The sequence below is a fragment of the Hipposideros armiger genome, unplaced genomic scaffold (genome assembly GCF_001890085.2).
Source record: "Hipposideros armiger isolate ML-2016 unplaced genomic scaffold, ASM189008v1 scaffold_296, whole genome shotgun sequence".
In the NCBI taxonomy this organism is placed as follows: domain Eukaryota; kingdom Metazoa; phylum Chordata; class Mammalia; order Chiroptera; family Hipposideridae; genus Hipposideros; species Hipposideros armiger.
The window spans coordinates 2,046,969-2,066,014 of NW_017731646.1; the positions used below are offsets into that span (position 1 = coordinate 2,046,969).

General features: G+C 39.3%; 1 protein-coding gene and 1 long non-coding RNA gene across 8 annotated transcripts in view; one reads left to right on the forward strand and one right to left on the reverse strand.

The window, feature by feature from the left end:
• Positions 1-594: 594 nt before the first annotated feature.
• LOC109391521 (uncharacterized) lies at positions 595-12,804 on the reverse strand. Of its 4 annotated transcripts, none has more exons than XR_002125855.1 (5): positions 12,664-12,804; positions 9,992-10,038; positions 9,777-9,906; positions 4,518-4,642; positions 595-1,037 (listed from the first exon to the last, which is right to left on the reverse strand). It is a non-coding gene; the product is annotated as an uncharacterized LOC109391521 (long non-coding RNA). The 4 variants fall into 4 exon arrangements; XR_002125856.1 differs by lacking the exon at positions 595-1,037 and adding an exon at positions 3,703-3,768; XR_002125854.1 differs by lacking the exon at positions 595-1,037 and having other exon boundaries at positions 3,775-4,642.
• Positions 12,805-12,886: 82 nt separating this feature from the next.
• Positions 12,887-19,046, forward strand: part of YTHDC2 (YTH N6-methyladenosine RNA binding protein C2) — a 65,481-nt gene continuing 59,321 nt past the window's right edge. For 2 of the 4 annotated variants that reach the window (XM_019659137.1, XM_019659138.1), the window contains exons 1-2: positions 12,887-13,278; positions 14,433-14,523. In XM_019659137.1, the coding sequence (XP_019514682.1) occupies positions 13,092-13,278; positions 14,433-14,523 (278 nt within the window). In that variant the 5' untranslated portion in view covers positions 12,887-13,091. Of the gene's footprint in view, positions 13,279-14,432; positions 14,524-18,735; positions 18,899-19,046 lie in introns of those variants that run through there. The other 2 variants (XM_019659140.1, XM_019659139.1) reach the window with 2 other exon arrangements.

Genomic DNA, 19,046 nt, shown 5'->3' on the forward strand with positions numbered 1-19,046 from the left:
CAGATGTGAATTTTAAATCATTATAACTAGGCTCAAATGCATCTTTATTAATCAAAATAGGAACTATTACAATCAAGACATTTTTGCCAACAAGAAATAAGTTTGTTTCTGTAGCATAAAAATCTGTGCTTTGGGATTTAATGAACTCTTGGAAAGCATTTTCTGCATCCTGCTGGTTGTGGAAGTGTTTTCCCTGCAAAAAGTTGTTGAGATGATTGAAGAAGTGGTAGTCAGTTGGCGAGAGATCAGGTGAATATGATGGATGAGAAAAAGCTTTGTAGCCCAATTTGTTCAACTTTTGAAGCGTTGGTTGTACAACGAGCAGTCGGGTATTGTTGTGGAGAATTGAACGCTTTCTATTGACCAATGCCAACTGCAGGCATTGCAGTTTTTGGTGCATCTCATCGATTTGCTAAGCATACTCCTCAGATGTAATGGTTTCACTGGGATTTAGAAAGCTATAGTGGATCAGGTCGGCAGGAGACCATCAAATAGTGATCATGACCTGTTTTGCATCTCTATCCCTCCTACCAGTCTCTATGTGGCTTCTTTTTTTATATCCTTAATTATAAGACGTCTGTTCAGCTAGTCTTCAGATGATTCTCCAGGTTGATTGTTCTATAATCTAGTTGTAATTTTAATGTGGTCAAAGGAGGAGGCGAGCACAGCATTTCTCTATTCTGCCGTCTTGTCTCCCTTCTTTTCCTTATTTTTTTAAAAATCAGGAATGTCCTGATGCATTTCTCTTAATTCTCTCCATTTTATTCACCTTCTTTTCATCATACTTGGGGTGATCAGGAAAGAACATATTTTATTTCTCTTTCTTCTATGTCCCTTCTCAGTTCTAGATGGTGCAGAGAAGGCTGGACTGCTCCATTTATCTCTCACAGCAGGCAAAGCAGTCAAAGCAGTCAGAGCTGGGCTGCTGAGCCCTTGGAGGGGTTGAAGCAGACTTCTTATCTGAGATGGGAGTAGCTAATGAAGAAATTACTGGAAATCTCATTGGGATCCTCAAATCTAAGTTGCTAGGCAGAAATCTGGAGTCAATGAACAGAGACAGTATCAGCAACAAAATTGGGGGAGGAATGGTTGACTTTTCAGTGTTAAAATGTGAGGACAGAGGCTAAAGGGAACAATTCTCCAAATGAGAAACATCCATAACAGTGTACAGGATTTGGAAACGAGAGACGCTAAAAACATGTAACTATTTTCTTATCTACCAATTTACATATTTTAAATGTGCCCAAAAGGAGAGGATAGGGGCGTGGGTTACACAAGTGTGTCCATTTTCCAATTATATAGCCAAAAATTGTGCATTTCAGTGTATATACATTTTACTTTAACAATGGTAGACCTCTTCCTCCATGTGAAAATGCAGCAAGAAGGCACAAGCTTTGAAGCAGGAAGAGGGCCCTCACCAAAGAAGACCATGCTGGCGCCTTGATCTTGGACTTCCAACCTCCAGAACTGTGAGAAACACATCTCTCTCTCTCTTTTTTTTTTTAAACTTCACTGGGGATCTGGGGGAGGGGAACAGACAAGTTGCTGTCCTTTTGTTCTTCAGTCTAGTTGTGGAGGACGTTGCCCCACTGGCCCATGTTGGTATTGTGATCATTGCACAGGTAAGGCAGTTGGTCGCCGGCCCTTGGACGGCCGCTCATGGCGTCTCACAGCAGCTCACGCCGGCTGAGAGCCGCTCATGCTGTCTGCCAGCCACTCACGGTAGCTTTCGGCAGCCCACTGCAGCCCCACTGCAGCCCACGTTGTCGCTGGCCACTCACGGCAGCCCAGCTCCAGGTCGAGCTGCTGTTCACCATCTAAGCTGCAGAGGGCACAGTGCCTCTGGTCCACGTGGGATCCGAACTGGTGGTCCTGCCAGTCAGATCCTGCGCTCTCAAACCAACTCTCAACCAATGAGCCACTCGGCAGGCCCTCTATTTTTTTAAAGATAATAATTGAGTAAGTATGGGAAGTATGTTGAGGTATAGGATCAGGAATGGCAGACTGTTGAGGCTGGGTGATAGGTACATTATACTATTCTGTTTACTTTGTATTTGAAAATTTCCACAATATCTCTGATTGCCTTTAACATTTTTCTTTGTTATTAATCCACCCAAGGGCTGATATTACCTTCTTCTCCATAGCCTCAAACCTACGTGGAAGCAATGAATGGGCTACAGTTTCCACATTCTTGGCAGCTCCCAACAACCAATCCCTGAAGTTGAGGCAGACAAAGCTCTGCAGAAGAGGCATATCTTCCATAGTCACACAGGGAAATTGGAAGAAATCTAAGGATGGTGGATTTGTGTCTGAAAAATTTATTAAATCCAGCATTTATCCATTGACTCCACAGATTTCTCTAGGAAATCTGTCAGCTCCCTAGGAGGTAAGAAGAGACTTGTGCTTATTATTTCTGCTGTGCTTTGATCATTAAGGAGGCAATAAGACCTGTACCTACCTAGAAAATGCCCAATGTTGTAAATTATGAATAGAGAAATTGGGGTGGCAACAGCTGGCAAATTCAACATGTGTGGTTTGCTTTAACAGGAATCTACAAACTAATCTTTGAGACCCAACACAGCAGGAAGCCTGTAGAATTGCTTGCTTAGGGCTAAGAATTTAAAGTCTTGCTGGTGAGGAAATGGCCCCTCTCATCTACCTCCTCATTAACAGACCCAGAGTGAGGGTGTGCTGCCAGAGGCAGACCCTGATGTCTAATGATATGAGGCAGAACTGGAGCATTGACGTGAAATGGTGTAGTAGAAAGGTATTCTAGTCTTGAGTTTTCAAGTAACAATGCAGTATTAGACAATCCACCCAGCTAAGCTACACTTTCATTTCCTCATCTGTAAAATGATCCAGTTGAATTCCAACAGTTCTTTCCATTTCTAAAATTCCATGATTTATTTGCCATAGTTAAAGGTTTACTCACCCATTACATTGGCTAATTATCAGGAAGGCAGAATTTTCCTCTGCTCATGCATTACCTACTTTTTGACAAGAGTCAGTCTCACAGGCAGAGAGAGTAGTAACTATTTCTATGTGGTGATTTAGAGCATAATGAGATAGAATCACAAGTTTGGTAACTTCTCATGAGCTATAGCATTTCCTGAAATTACACTAGAAGAGATTTGTTTCTTTCTCTTTGAGACTCCCTTATTAAAATGGAAATGCTCCTGGAAGACTACTCAGTACTTCACACTGATTTAAGACTTTATGGAAATAGTCCATTAGTTAGGTCTTGTGGGCCGAAAAAGAGAAGGGGGCTAAAGAAGAGTACAAAAGCCCTGATGTAAGTCCAGTGTTTCTTGGGCTTCACTACCCCGAGTAACACACCAGTTCTTACAGGAAAGGGAATAATGAAAGGATTAAGATTAGACAATATTTGGGGAGACTAGAATCACTTGGAGTCCACATGAATTTTAGCACATGACTCTGAAGTCCCTCACATCTCTGTTATGAACTGAATGCTTGTGCTCCACCCCCCGCCCCCCACCCCCCAAATTCATGTTGATGGGGGTTTGGAGATGGGGCCTTTGGGAGGAAAGGCCAATTAGAGGAGGTCATGAGGGTGGTGCCCTCTTGATGGGATTAGTGCCCTTATACGAGGACATGTGAAAAACCTTGCTCTCTCTCTCCACATTCACATAACAATAAAAGGACATGTGAGCACACAGCAAGAAGGTACCTGTCTGCAAGCCAGGAAGAGAGCTCTCACCAGAACCAGATCCTGCCGGATATTGATCTTGGGCTTTCCAGTCTCGAGCACTGTGAGAAAACAAATTTCTAATTGAACCTACCCAGTCTGTGTTATTTTGTCACAGCAGCTCGAGCTGACTAATACAATCTCCTTCCAGTTACATGGCTCCCTTCACTGTCAGTGTTAGCCAAGAGCCAACTTGCCATGAAAGACAAGTCCCCAAAACATCTGGCAAGTGATCATTTTTAAATATTATTGCTCTCCCAGAGGTCAGCAGGCTGGTCTTTCTTCTGGTGCTGTTGCTGAGGTTACTACTTTTGGATGAAGTTGACTACTTTCAGATGATGCATTCAAACAAGGTGATTGTATTTTCTAAAAACCAAAAAAATCAACAACAAAAAACCTTCTTTCTTACCCTGTCCGACCTGTGAAGTAGGTTTACTAACTTGATATGTGTTGGAGCTGGTAAGACTGTTAATGATTTTTTTTTAATTGTGAACATTTTCAAAATATTCCAAAGTACAGAGACTGGTACAAAGAATACCCATATACTTATCACCCAGATTCAGTGATTACCAGGATTTTGCTTGTGAAAATGTTAAAGAAAAATTTCAGTGAGAGACAAAGTATTATATTTACAAAGTACTAAGTTTGCCATGGAGAAAATAAACATTATATTGTGGGGTGTAAATAAACTGTCAAACTATAGAGAAATGTATCTAATTCTTCTTCAACTACATGGAAGGGTAAATTTGGCCTAACCTTTAAAAACTGGATTCTTTAATAAAATGGAAACATTAAATATTCGGTGATAAACCTTTTTCTTTCAGAAGGGTTTTGATGTTTTCTTCTCTTCAGAGGGCCTCAGGAGGGAGTTCCCAGGAGAGGGCTCCATGAATAGACAGACTCTCTTTTCATATCTGTGTTCTTCTTAACAGTCTCCTAAGGGAGAAACCCAGGGGCATTTAATCTCTCAACTCTACTGCATCTTCTCATAGATTTTCATCTGATTCTTTTTATAATCACAGTTAGATCCTTAAAGTGTCATCATTTCTACACTTGATTTTTACAGCCTAGTCTTGACTGGCATTCTAACACCATGATTTCCTTACAAATCTATAAGGGTATATGCCAGCTGACATATTTATTTATATCACTCCTATCTTTAAAACCATGTAGTGGCTCTACTTCCCAGTAAAATAAATTTCGTCTGCTACCAGAAAATAGACTCGACTAAGCTTGATCATCTGGGGTCACTGCTTTCTTCCTTGCTTCCTTCATCCTGCCTCTCCATGTTCCCAGTGAGTGGTCTTCAGGGTTGTGACATGGTGCTTCTACATCACCCCCTTGCTTAGAAAGTTCTTCCCTGTTAACTTTTCCAAATCTGTTATTCCTCTTTTATTTTGTGTCTCTTAAAAATTACGTGTATTTAAACAAACAACAACAAAAAAACCTAGCAAGGCTGTCTAGAAAGGATGATTTTTCCTCCTCTCCTCAGTCATCCCCAGCATAAGATAGCAAGTGCTTAATAAATTAAACAATGCATTTGCTGACCTATTGTGTTCACATTTGGGGGCTGAGCTTTAGTGTTTGGGGGAATGGTTTAAGGGCATTCTAGATTTTTTTGAGACACATCTTGTAAAAATACTCATTTACATTTTAAACTCTAAGGCCTAAGAGACCATGTCTATTTACATTTTTCTGTATGAATGCTGAATATAACAGGGTTTCATGTTTTGGGTAATGATTGGGATGGTATGATGGTGTGTAAGAAAAAGAGAATGAATATGAACTAGTTCATAGCATCTCCAGAGAGTCTGTTTCTATGATTTTTAAATACAGACATTGGCTCACATGGACCCAACTGCTGTTATCTCAACCTTTACAATGATTACTGCTGTTATTACAGTAGTTCAGTTGTATGTTAAAACCAAGGACATTCAGGATGGAGGACTTAAAATAAAAGATAGCTTTCTAGTACCACCTTGTGGCTAACCTATTAATATACATTTAAAACTGATTATTATGTAGGTAGGTAGGTAGGTAGACACATACACAATGTATTAGCAAAATATGCATTATATATATATATATATATATATATATATATATAATTACATATGTAACAAATGATAGATCTGGAAGAAATTTTACAATTACTTACAGGTAGTGGGGATAAATTTCATTCTACAGATTCAGATATGCGGGACTTAATTTCTCTGTAACTAACTTAATCTCAGTTATTTGGGAGCCACCTAGTCCACCCCGAGGCTTGCTTGTAAATCTGGAGGACTTAAGAGGTGTCAAGTCATCAGAAGTGTGGGAAGGAGTTTCTGACCCTTGGTTGTCAAACAACATAGGCCACTTCCGAGTGCTTTATTGCTTTACTCCTAGTTATAAGACACCTTCAGGTCTGGTGTCTATCTCTGCTGTATATTCTGAACACTTCTTGGGCACCAATAATCCTCTACTGCTCTACACCACACTGACCCCCTTTACCTAGACACACCACACCACCATTCTTTCCTTGGGCTGCCTCTCTGGGCAGTACATGTCATTCTGTTTTAGGATCTCCCAAACCATTGGAGTTTTTGTTTTATTCTCCTCTAGGAGAGCAGGGCTTGAGATCCTTTTTAGTGACTCACTGACATGTTAGTACATGACTTGTTCCTCCTACAAGTCTCCCTATTTCTCCTACCCCCAGCCCTTAGCAATCACTTTTCTACTCTCTATTTCAATGTTCAATGGGTTTGACTTTTTTTTTTCTTGCACTTTCCACATATGATACCATGCAGTATTTGTCCTTATCTGTCTGAATGCTATTGGGGTGTCATTGCTTCTAGGTCCTCTCAGTATTTATATTCATAAGTACATATGTACACATTTATTTCTATTTCTTTATCCAGCTGTATACATATATTAAAACCCATGATCATACAGACACAGCTAATTACAATCCAACAGCAAAGATCTCATTCTGGCTTTCCCTCTTTCCTTATTGTAATTCCCCCAACATCTGGTTGTAGGTTAGAGGAGAGGGTGAATCACAGGAGCAGTCGTGTAAATCACTTCTGTCCATGTTCCATTGGCCAGAACTTAGCCATATGGTGTCACCATTTCAAGGCAAAAATAGGGCCTTGAAAAACATAGGGGAATATGGGGAAAATGTAGTCTAGTATTGTACTCAGAAAGAAGAGAAGAAACATGAAAATTTCTGAGCACTAGCATTCTTTGCCATACCCAGGGTTCTCTGCAAATATTGTTATTTTCTACGTGTGACAGGAGGTGAAAATTTTGGGGAAGTACTAATCTAGAGGACTAAATGACTTGTAAAACCTAAGAAGTGGCTAGATTTCTTTCAATTAAATCATATTACCTAATCAGAGCTGAACACAATTTTGTTAGGAGATACTTTAATATGTAAATAATGAAGTAAATGGGGAAACACCAAAAATTAAATGTAATAAGTAGATTTAGATTTAAAGTTTCAATTTGGAATATTTTTTTCCACTTCAGTCTTTAAGACAAATAAATATATGAGTATTTATGTATGTATGCCTGTTTGTTGGGTTTTTTGGTTTTTAGTTTCCAAATTATCATTATTTGTAACTCTATGACATCATGTTCAGCCCTCTAAGAAAGTGACTAACTCACATGGTGGGATGGGATGACAATTACTATTTGATATTGAGTTGCCAATTCAAATTTGATATAAATGTACTGGGGGTAGTATGGTCTTTTCTGCTTCAGTGGAGAAGACAATTGTTTTCTGTGGCTTACTTCCTGATACCTTATAAAGTTTGTAATGCATCTTCTGGGAATTAGGATAGTCTACTCTCCCTTTTTAGCATAACTGTATCTGATATTTTCTTGTGCAAAATAAGACATATTTACTTTAGACAAATTAATTATCTGAGCTAAACAAACCTGTTAATTAATGCCTTGTATCACAAAATATTTAATTAATACAGAACATTTGATCATGCCAATTGGGCTAGATTACATTTCAATTTAAAACATCAAAGATCACGTAATAACTGTCTATCCAGAGGTCCCAGAATAACTTTTATAAAGGAGGAAAAAAATATACCTATACCTCATGAGAAAATCTAATAGCCTCAAGTTCTTGTGGGTTATTTTAAAAAACAAATTTATTAAGGTATACTTGAAATACAATAGCACATATTCATGATGTACAATTTGAAAAGTCTTGATATGTGTATACACATGTGAAACCATCACCAAAATAAGGTAATGAACATGTCCATCACCCCCAAAACTTTCCTCATGCCCCTTGGAAATCCCTTTCTCTCCAGCCTATCCCCAGGCAACTACTCAATCTCTTTCAGTCACTGTAGATTAGTTACACTTTCTAGAGTTTTACATAAATGGAATTATGTAGTATGTATTCTTTTGTCTGATTGCTTACATTCAGCATAATTATTTTGAGTTTCATCCATGTTGCTGTGTGTAACAATAGTTCATTCTTTTTATAGTTGAGTAGTATTCCATTATATGCACAGATCACCATTTATTTATCCATTCACCTGCTGATGGGCATTTGGATTCTTTCTAGGATTTGCCTATTATAAATATAGCTGTTATGAACATTTGTGTTCTAGTCTTTGTATGGGCATACGCTTTCGTTTTCCTTGGGTGAATACCTAGGAATAGAATAGATGGATTTTACGATAACTGTGTTTTATTTTTTTAAGAAACTGTTGAAGTTTTTTCCAAAGTGGTTTCTTTCCCATTAATAGTGTATGAGAATTACAGTTTCTCTACTTCCTCTCCAATACTTGGTAAAATCAGTTAATTTTAGATATTCTAATACATATGTCATGGTATCTCTTTGTATAATTTGCATTTTTCTAATGATTAGTGATAGCTAGCATCTTTTAATGTACTTATTTGGCATCTGTATACCTTCTTTGGTGAAGTGTCTATTTAAACTTTGGCCAATTTAAAAAATTGGGTTGTTTTCTTATTACAGTGCATGAGAGTTATTTATATATTCTGGACATGTCTTTTCTCAGATATATAATTTGCAAATTTTTTCTCTCAGTCTGTGCTTCATTTTTTCATTCTTTTAACAATATCTTTCAAAGAGCAAAAGTTTTAAACTTTGATGAAATACAAGTTATCAATTATTTTCTTTTATGGCTTGTGTTTTTGGTTTTATATCTAAAATAATCTTTGTTTAACCCAAGGTCACAAAGATTTTCTATTATGCTTTTTTTCTAACAAGTTTTATAGATTCAGCTCTTACATTTAGGTAAGGCTTATATCCATTTTGAGTTAATTTTTGTGTATCAGGTGAGGTAAGATTTGAGGTTTTAAAATTTTTATTTGCATTTGTCCATTCAATTGTTCAAGCACCATTTGTTGAAAAGGCCGTCTTTTTTTCACTGATTTTTTTTTTTACCTTTGTTGAAAATAAGTTTTCCAAATATGTGTGGGTCTATTTCTGTGTTCTCTATTCTGTTCCAGTGATCTATTTGTCTATCTTTATGTCAATACCACATTGTCTTGTTGAATTTAGCTTTATAATATATCTTTAAATCAGGTAGTGTTAGTCCTCAAACTTTTTTCTTTTTCAAAGTTGTTTTGGCTATTCTAGTGCATTTCTATATGAAGCATCAGCTTGTTAATTTTTTAGAAAAAAATTGTGCTGGGATTTTGATTAGGATTGTATTGAACTTATAGACCAATATGAAGAGAATTGATAATACTATTGAGTCCCCTGAACCATAAAACACAGTATGTTTTCATTCATTTAGGTCTTTAATTTTTCTCAGCAATGGTCTTTTGTAGTTTTTAAAATCAATTAGAAAAACTCACTTTCTTATACATGTTTTGCTAGTTATTTGTAGCTAATTACAGTGAAAAGTGAGGTCAACATGACAGTGACATATGTCACTTCAACTCACTACTCATTAATCAGAACTAATTATATATTCCCACCCAACTATAAGGGGGCCAGAAACTACAATTCTGTTACATATCTGGAAGTAAGAATACCAGAAATATTTGGTGAACATCACTGTTTACAACTATAATATCCTCGGTTGCCTACCTTTATTACTTGCCAGAAGAACTCCAGTTTTGTTCACTCTCTTCTAGGTGACCAACTGCTTTAGGAAAGACCAGACCTTTCATAGTAATCCCATTCCTTTTTCCTGGTTAATGTGTTATCCATGTTTTGGCTAGAATACATAAGAATGTCTATTTCTGGGACTTCTGAAAAAGATTTTCTCTCTTAAAATGGGGCATCAGACAAGGGGAACTTACCTTTTTTGCCTTTATTTCGTGCTGTGTGATGATGTGCTTACTTGGAGCTGCAACCATAAGAGGAGAGTGGCAAACATTTAAAGGATGGCAGAGTGGTAAGCCGGACAGATGCTGGATGGGTGAGGGCATTGGTGTACAATGTTAAAACAACCAACTCTGCTACCATGCTACCCCTAGACTTCTTGCTATATAAGATGATAAATGTCCTTATTTTGGGCCCTTTTTGCTTGGTTTTCTTTTACTTGAAGTCAAAAGCATTTAATTAGTACTGAATGCTAAGGATGAAACAGTAATTGTGCTAAGCGCTTCATCTGCATAAAGGTAATATAGTCTAATTTAATCCCCATAATAACACTGTGATATAGGTGTTAGATTATACACATTTTACAGATGGGGAAATTAAAGCATAGGGAGGTTAAATTCTTACACAAGGCCTCACAACTACAAAGTGGTAAAAACAAAGATTAAAACTTTAGGTCTACTTGACACTAAAGATAACTTGAAATAATTCCCTATTTTAATTTTTCTCTGAAGCACTTGTAAAAGGTAGAATGGCAGTGTTTTACCCTAAGCACCCAGAAATTTCCAGGGGTATGCAAAAATATTAGATAATATGCAATCTGATTAACCTTATAATTTACTCCTATGTAACTTTAGGCAAGTATTCTCTTTTATTTTAATGAACAGATTCCCTATTCTTATTAGATGCTAGGAATACAAACATTTAGGCATTTATCCAAAACGAAAGGAAAGAAGGAAAGAAGCATAACTTTAAATCAATGCTTGATACTTATATATTTCCAGCAATTCTATAAAACGAGTATTAAATATATCCATTTACAGATAGGAAATCTGATGCTCAGCAGGCAAAATAAGTAGTCAAGACACAAAGCCAATAATAAATCATGGAACCAATAAATGGTGGAACTAAGAAGTTATGAAGCGAGATTGAAAGCAGTATGTGGCTGCTGACCCCATGTAAAATGTTTTCAGTCTTGTTACAATATAGTATTTGGTGCATCCAGCTATTACCTACTATCTATGTTTTGTCGTGTAATGAAGCTGGGCTTCACGACCAGCTGGGGCTGGTTTTCATCCCTGCCCTATTAATTACCAGTAGGGTGATCTTGGGCCAGTTTTAATCTCATCCAGCCTGTTTTCTCATTTATACCATGAGGTAATATAACTACTTCATATGGTTTTATGAGGATTGGGAAAATAGACAGTGCCTCTGGACACTTAATAAATGGCAGGCATTATTTTACAGCTAAGAAAATTAGGATACACAGAGATCAAGGTAGTAGTAAATGTTTACACAATTTACTGGTAACCATGAAAGGACCAGAATATAGGACTTATTTCCGCTTATCCAGAACTCTTTCTAGTAGCCAACAGAAGAGATTAAGAGCTCAAGGAAACAGAAGAAAGTTTTTAGAGGTTCTAGAGACAACCAAACCTAATTCCAGATTCTAAAATAAGGCCAAGCCATAAATATTTCTTGTGTGTCTATGCAATCCTAGCTGCTGACTGAACAGTGACAAGATAAACAAGGTTCCTGCTCTTAAGGAGCTTATATTCTAGTGGGAAGAGCAAATAATAAACAAACAAAATAATTTCAAACAGTGGTAAATGATAACAGGTTGATGTGGGAGAGCCTGTCCAGCTAAGGGATGGTATCCTGCCTTAACTGATGAGAAAGAGGGCCCATACTTGGATGAAGTCCTGGGAGGAAGATTGTCCTGTGCAGGAGGAAACCATGCAGTTGGAAAGTTCCCCTGACTGTAATGAGCTTGGTGTGTCCAGCAGACATAAAGAAATTAGTGCATTTGAGCACTGTAAGTGAGGATGAGAGTGCTGAGAGATTAGATTCATGGGGGTAGGCAGAGGCCAGATCCGGGAGGGTCATGAAGGTTCCGGTAAGGAATTAAGGGTTTTTTATAGTTGCGGTGGGAAGCTATTGGATTGCTATATGTAGGAGTGTCATTTACCTAATTATTATTTTTTAGCTGAGCCAATCTGCCACCTGTTGGCAGCTCAGTGGCAGCTCAGCTCCGGCACGACTCTAACCGCTGTTGCTCAGAGCTCACACTCGTGAGTGAGCTCTTAACCAACTGAGCCACTGGGTGGGCCCTACATATATTTTTAAAAAGATCACTCTGGTTACTGTCTGGAGAATGGATCATAGGAAAACCAGAGTGGAAGCAGTGAGGGTGGCTGGGATTAGGTTTTTGTAAGTGGATTTGTACGCAAGTGAAAATTCTCATAATTTTCCTTCACCACCCAAATCGAATGGCTCCACCTTCCTATTCCATCATCTCATATAGCACTTATAATTGTCACTTAATCATTTATTTGTTGTTTGTCATTCCCATTTAGGATTGGCAGATAAAATAGACTCTCGGTTAATTTGCTTTTCAGGTAACGAATAACGTGTTCCAAAATATTGCATGGGACATACATTTACTAAAAAAAAAAAATCATTCATTATCTGAAATTCAAATAAATTGGGCCTCTTGTGTTTTTATTTGCTAAATCTGGCAACCCTACCCCCACTAGAATGTAAACTCCAAGAGGTTAGGAACCATGCCTGTTTGGGTCCCCGATGTATTGCATATCTAGAGCATATAGCTTAGTGCCTGCTGGGCACACAGTAGGAGCCAACCCGTACTTACTGAATTAATGAAGGGTTTAACAAAGTAATGAGTGGTTGAATAAACGTACGAACGAGAGCCCCTTGGTGCGGTGGGGCGGCTGGAGCCCGGAGGAGAACCGCAGGGTCAGCTTAGTGGGGAGCTTTCCAGTGATGTGCAGCTGCCGGGAGGTGAAGGGCGGCCAACGCGCTGAGATCACGAGCGCAGGCGGCCCTGGTTACGTCATCACGCTCGCTCTCTCCGCCTCGCCCGGGGTTTTAGTGCGGAGGGCGCCTTCGAGGCTGTTGTGGTGAGAAAACGCGAGGCTTTTTGGTGACTCCGGTCCAGCACGGGCCGTCTGTGGAGACGTCCGGTCCCGGCAGTGGCCCCTGAGGCCTGCTGTCCCTATCACTGCCCGTCAGCCAGCAGGCCTGGCCGCTCTTCCGCACGGTGACCACGGCCTCAGGGCCATGTCCCGGCCGAGCAGCGTCTCCCCGCGGCCGCCGGCTCCTGGCGGCGGCGGCGGGGGCGGCCCCGCTCAGTGTGGCCCTCGGGGCGGTGGTCGGGCTAAGGGGCTGAAGGACATTCGTATAGACGAGGAGGTGAAGATCGCAGTCAATATCGCTTTGGAGCGCTTCCGATATGGGGACCAGAGAGGTGAGGTTCCTGTCAGTGACCCCGCCGGCTGCCCACCTCTCCAGACCTTGACCCGCCAGTGTGAAGGGGCTGCCCCAGAGGAGGGAGGGAAGACCTGGCCGGCCCCCCGCCCCCGGCCCACTCGAGCCGGCCTCGGTCGGGACGGGGCCCTGGGCCGCATTTGGAAGCCTTCCCGTGGGGTTGTAAAGAGCCGCGCCGCGTCCTGCTAATCAGCAGGCTTGCGGGACTCTTGCGTGGCTTCAGAAGGTGAGATGTCAGGTGGCTCCCTGGCAGGGGGCGCTCCTTTCCCCAGGGAAGGGCTTTTCTGCAAAGCCACAGTGTTTAAGTATTGATAAGCCCCTAGTTTTTGTTTGGTTGTTTGTTTTTTCCTTAAAGGAAGTTAAGTGAGTCATGTTTAAGCTACAGAGTAGACATGCTAAAGGAAATCAGATAAGAAAAGGCAGTGGCAATATGTAGTGCTTTATTACATCCTATAAGTATCACGCTGAACACTTAAAAAAAATAAGCTTGTTTAGGTGTATGAAACGTCCTGGGTGCAGGCCCAGCAGCTGGCCTCGACATCAGTACAGTATATCGGGAGCTCATTCCGATTTGCTGGCCTAAACAGGGGACGCCGAACTCTGGAAGCTTACAGTCCCAAAATGGGAATGACTGGATGGTGGTTCCGAACTTACTTTAAACAAAGGTACAGCCTCAGAAATATATAACAACAAATGTAGTCTGAGTTAGTGGAATACGAAGTCTGTACAGTTTTGAAGGTAAAGACAATGGAGTTTGATGCTGAGCTTTCATAGTGCTTGAGTATATCTCATTATGGAAGGAAATAAACATTTTGTTCATTAAGCAAGCAAGAACTGAAAATAGTAAAACATGTTCATTAGTCATCACACCAACTCAATATTCCAGCACAAGAAGAGTAATCTTTGGCGAACATTAGAGTCCTTTGTCACATTTAGGTGTAATTTTTATTAATATAACTTTAGTAGACGTTCAGTAGTTATTGAATTACTACCTACTTTTTACATTAAATATAATAAATTTGATTATATGCTTATATGATTTTTTTTCACATGTTATATCTAAGTATGCATATTGAAGCACCTTCAAAGAAAATTGCCTATCCCCAAATGGTATTTGTGTTTTTTCCCTTGTAGAAATGGAATTTCCTTCTTCTTTGACCAGTACTGAAAGAGCCTTTATTCATCGATTGAGTCAGTCTCTTGGTTTGGTCTCTAAAAGTAAAGGGTAAGCAGATAGCTTTTCTTATTTCTTAAAAAATTATTTACCAAAGAAAGTGAAATGTTTTGGACTACATTTAAATAATTATTAGTGTTGTAGATTCACATCCTTAGTTATATTGTATATAGATAAATTGATTCATGTCTGTACCAAACTCAGCTATTTCCTTTTCCCCCAGGGGCAAAAAAAAAAAAATATTTTAAGATGTAAGAAAAAAATAGCTGAAAAGTTGAAGTTGCTTGCTTGAGAGAAATGTTTTCTTTTTTTCATAGAAACTAAATCAATCTATTTTTTTTAAAGAATGAATGAACTAAAGATAATAAGTATAATTATTAACAGAACTTCTCTCTTTTAATGTTACTGTACTGTAATGATAAGCTTTAGAACACATGCTCTTTGTTTTCTTTCTTACCAACTCAAGAATCTGATGATTAGAAATGATTTAGTAAAATGGAACAGGAGGAAACTACATATTTTTTGAGTCACCAATCCATAGTGGGGAAAGGTAATTTGAGCCATCCAAATTGAAGAACTCTTAAAATTCTATGGAACTATTTCATTTTGGGACTGAAGATGGTAGGACTGACATATAGCAGGGTTTCTCAGTATTGATGCTATTGACATTTGGACTGGATAAGTCTTTATTGTGGAGGGCTGCTTTGTACACTGTAGAATGTTTAGCAGCAGACCTAGCCTTTACCCCTATAGATGCCTGTTACATCTTCACCCCCAGTTGTGACTACTAAAAATGCCTCTAGACATTGCTAAAATGTTCCCTGGGGAGCAAAATTGCCCCTGGTTGATAATCACTGAGAAGTGGGGGAAAAGATAAAATTTCAGCTTACTAGTTTTTATATTAAGAGGAAGGAAAACAGTACTTTATTAAATAAACATATTAATAAATAAATAGCAGGGACATTCTAAATGAAAGTAGCTGATATAAGAATGTCTTACATATAAATGGTGGCAGCAATACATTCCTGACAGAGGATTTAGCTTAAATGAATGTGCATTTTGAACGTCATTGAGGCCAGTGCTGGAACAGTGGTTAGGTTCCTGAGCATGCCCATGTTATAGTCCTCTGGATAGGAAAAGTACTGCACTTAAAAATAGAGTACAGGGTTATAATCCTGGCCCAAATATGTTTTGAGATTTTAGAAAGTTATTAGGGTATATTTGCGATATGTTACGTAATACCAGTAAGGTACAGGCATCACCTTTAGTTGCATTAATATTTCTACTGGGAAATATGAATAGTCACACTAAGATAAATAAAGACTAGAAATAGTCTCATGTCAATTTAAGTTGCCTTTGCTGCCAATTGAAATTGCTGCAAACTTATAAAAATCATTCAGAGCTGTTTGGGTTTAAGTGTTGCAGATAAGAGGTTGTGGGTTTGCACTAGACAACATCTATTATAAATGCACAGTTCTGTAGCTATATCATTTCTGTGGTTAAATGAGATTTTGAATTCTGAACAATTGACTTAGAAATGACAATTAGGAATTACTCTTAGAAAAGCAGTTTATTAGAATGGACTACCTCTGCTTCTGTTCAGTAGCATGATCATTTAAGGGGTGGTCCTGAATGGAGAAACGTGGGGAAGGGGAGAGCACAAAAGAAGTTATCAGGACAAAAAAGGGGAATGAGGAAACATTGAAGAGACATTGAAGAGGAAAAAGGAAAGAGATGCTAAGGGAAGCAAGGCAATCCTGCCTACTTATCCACTCCCTAATACCAATATCTAGTGCTCCATAATACCTCTTAAGAAATTTCCTAGCTCTTTTCCTCCCCTTTTTATCCTCGAGCAAACTTAGTACAATGTTTGTCTAGAGGTCCTTGTGATTTTCTAATGCATTTTTCTTTTTCACATATATAAAGAACTAAATCTCTTTGAATATACTCCTTAAATCCTTTTCATTTATTTGAGAATTTGTACCTGAGTTATACTTCATGGGTTTTTCTGTTCACTCTTGAGTAAACATTTTTTTTTTACCTCCTAGCATTAACTTCATTAATTTAGCAAGTTAGTTTGCCTGATTTTTATTTTGTGCCTGGTATTATGGTTCCTTAATACATGTTTGAGAGAGAACCTGGATGTGTGGAAGAAAGGGCAGGAAACCTTGATTCTACTCTCAGTCTCTCACTGCTTTGTTCTCTAGCTTTGGTCATTTCCCTTATGCTTTTTTTTTTTTTTTAAAGATTTTTATTGGGGGAATTGGGAGATGGGAACAGCGCTGGGGAATTGGGGGAAGGGGAACAGACAAGTTGCTGTCCTTTTGTTCTTCAGTCTAGTTGTGGNGGGAACAGACAAGTTGCTGTCCTTTTGTTCTTCAGTCTAGTTGTGGAGGACGTTGCTTCACTGGCCCTAGTTGGCACCATCATTGCACTCTTCCCGGGCGAGGCAGATCAGTCGCCAGCTTCTCTCGTTGCAGCTGCTGGCAGCTAACATTGGCTGCTGGATACACACGGTAGCCCATGGCAACCCACTGCAGCAGGGGCTGCAGCCTACTCCTTCGCTGGCGATTCAGGGCAGCCCAGCTCCAGGTTGAGCTGCTGTTCAGCATCTTAGCTGTAGAGGGCAGTGTCACTGGCCCTCTTATGTGGGATCCGAACCGGGGCCCTCTGGCGTCCCAAGCCAGCTCTTAACCAATGCGTCACTTGGCCAGCCCTCCCTTATGCTTTAAAAGCCTGCCTTCTTTTCTTTTTTCTTTTTTTTTTTAAGATTTTTTTATTGGGGAATTGGGGATGGGGAACAGACAAGTTGCTGTCCTCTTGCTCTTCAGTCTAGTTGTGGAGGACGTTGCTTCACTGGCTCATGTTGGTATTATCATTATGCTCTTCCCAGGTGAGGATGTTGCTTGCCAGCCATTGGACAGCTGCTCACTGTGGCCCATGGCAGCTCACGCTGGCTGCCAGCCACACACGGTAGCTAACGGCAGCCCACTGCAGCAGGGGCTGCAGCCTACACCATCGCCGGCGACTCACAGCAGCCCAGCTCCAGGTCGAGCTGTTGGTCACCATCTTAGCTGTAGAGGGAAGTGTCACTGGCCCTCATATGTGGGTTCTGAACCGGGGCCCTGCTGCTCAGAGCTGGCGTCCCATGCCAGCTCTTAACCAACGCGCCACTCGGCCGGCCCAAAGGCCTGTTTTCTTGAATCTAAAATAGGAAGGAGTTAACCTTGTTTTAGTTAAGATTCTGTGATTCTATAGTTTTTATTTTGAGTTTCTTCCAAGGTTTTAAAAAATAGATTCTAGGCTTACTGTGTGATAATTTGTGTGATTTTTTCTTTTCTTTTTTTTTTTAATTAAAATTTATTGGGGTGACAATGGTTAGTAAAATTACATAGGCTTCAAGTGTACAGTTCTGTAATACATCACCTATATATCACATTGTGCGATTTCTTTTTTCTCTGATCCCCCTCTCTTTTTTTATCACCCTTTTTCAAAATGAAACCATATGTGTTGGATTTTGTTTTTCGTCTCCTCTAAAGAGCTTAATTTACTTTGCAGTTGATCATTTTTTATTATTGCTCATCTGTTGGTGAAAATACTCTTGCTGGAGTAACATCCATTTTGTGTTCTTTACGTATATCCTAAAATTTTCTTTCGTATTCTAGTCAAGTTTTTCCATACCAAAAATTTCACCTCCTTAAAATTTGTTTCCTATTTCTTCAAATGAGGTCACTGTGTTTTGGTTTTAAGAGCTCACTTTTCTGAGTCTTAGACTTGTACATGAACATAACAAAATCTCTTTTTATTGTTAGGCCAAGTTAGACAAAATGAAAGTTACAAAATAAACTTTGTTAAAAACTTGTGGAAGAGAAAATACGAAGTATATGAAAAAGTTTTCCAAGTATAGGTTTCTTATCCTGATTGCTGAACTCACTGCTTAATAGGTATCCAAGTGCTCAACTCACCCTGACCAGGAGGCTCTACCCTACAGGAAAGCCCCCTTTTCAGACTTGGGTTACTGCCTCTCTTGCCTTTTGCCTTGGAAGGTTGCATACTGCACTCCCTTTATTTTCCCCTAGATAAAATAGGAAAAAATGGGTTAAAAGTGATGAACACTTTCAGTGAATTTTTGGACACCCATGAAAAGAAAAAGCTTACGGTGCTCAATAGTAATAATAACAGAAGCTAACTTTTTTTTTTTTTTTTTTAGCTGAGCCATTCTGCTGCCTGTTGGCAGCTCAGCAGCACCTCAGTTCAGGCTGGGCATTGAACTGCTGTTGCTCAGAGCTGGCACTCTTGAGCGAGCCCTTAACCAACTGAGCCACTCGGCCGGCCAGAAGCTAACATTTTTTAAGGACTATCGTGCAACAGGAATGTGCTAGGTGCTTTAAGTAGATTTCATTTAATTCTTACATAATCTTACCTGGTAGGTTCTTATTATTAATGTTTGGTACATGTATAACAGATGAAGCAATTTATGCTTGGATAGGTTAAGTAATTTTCTCGAGATCACACAGCTAGCAAGTGGCAGAGCCAAGATTAGAACGTTAACTTTTGGTGTTCACAGTGAGTCC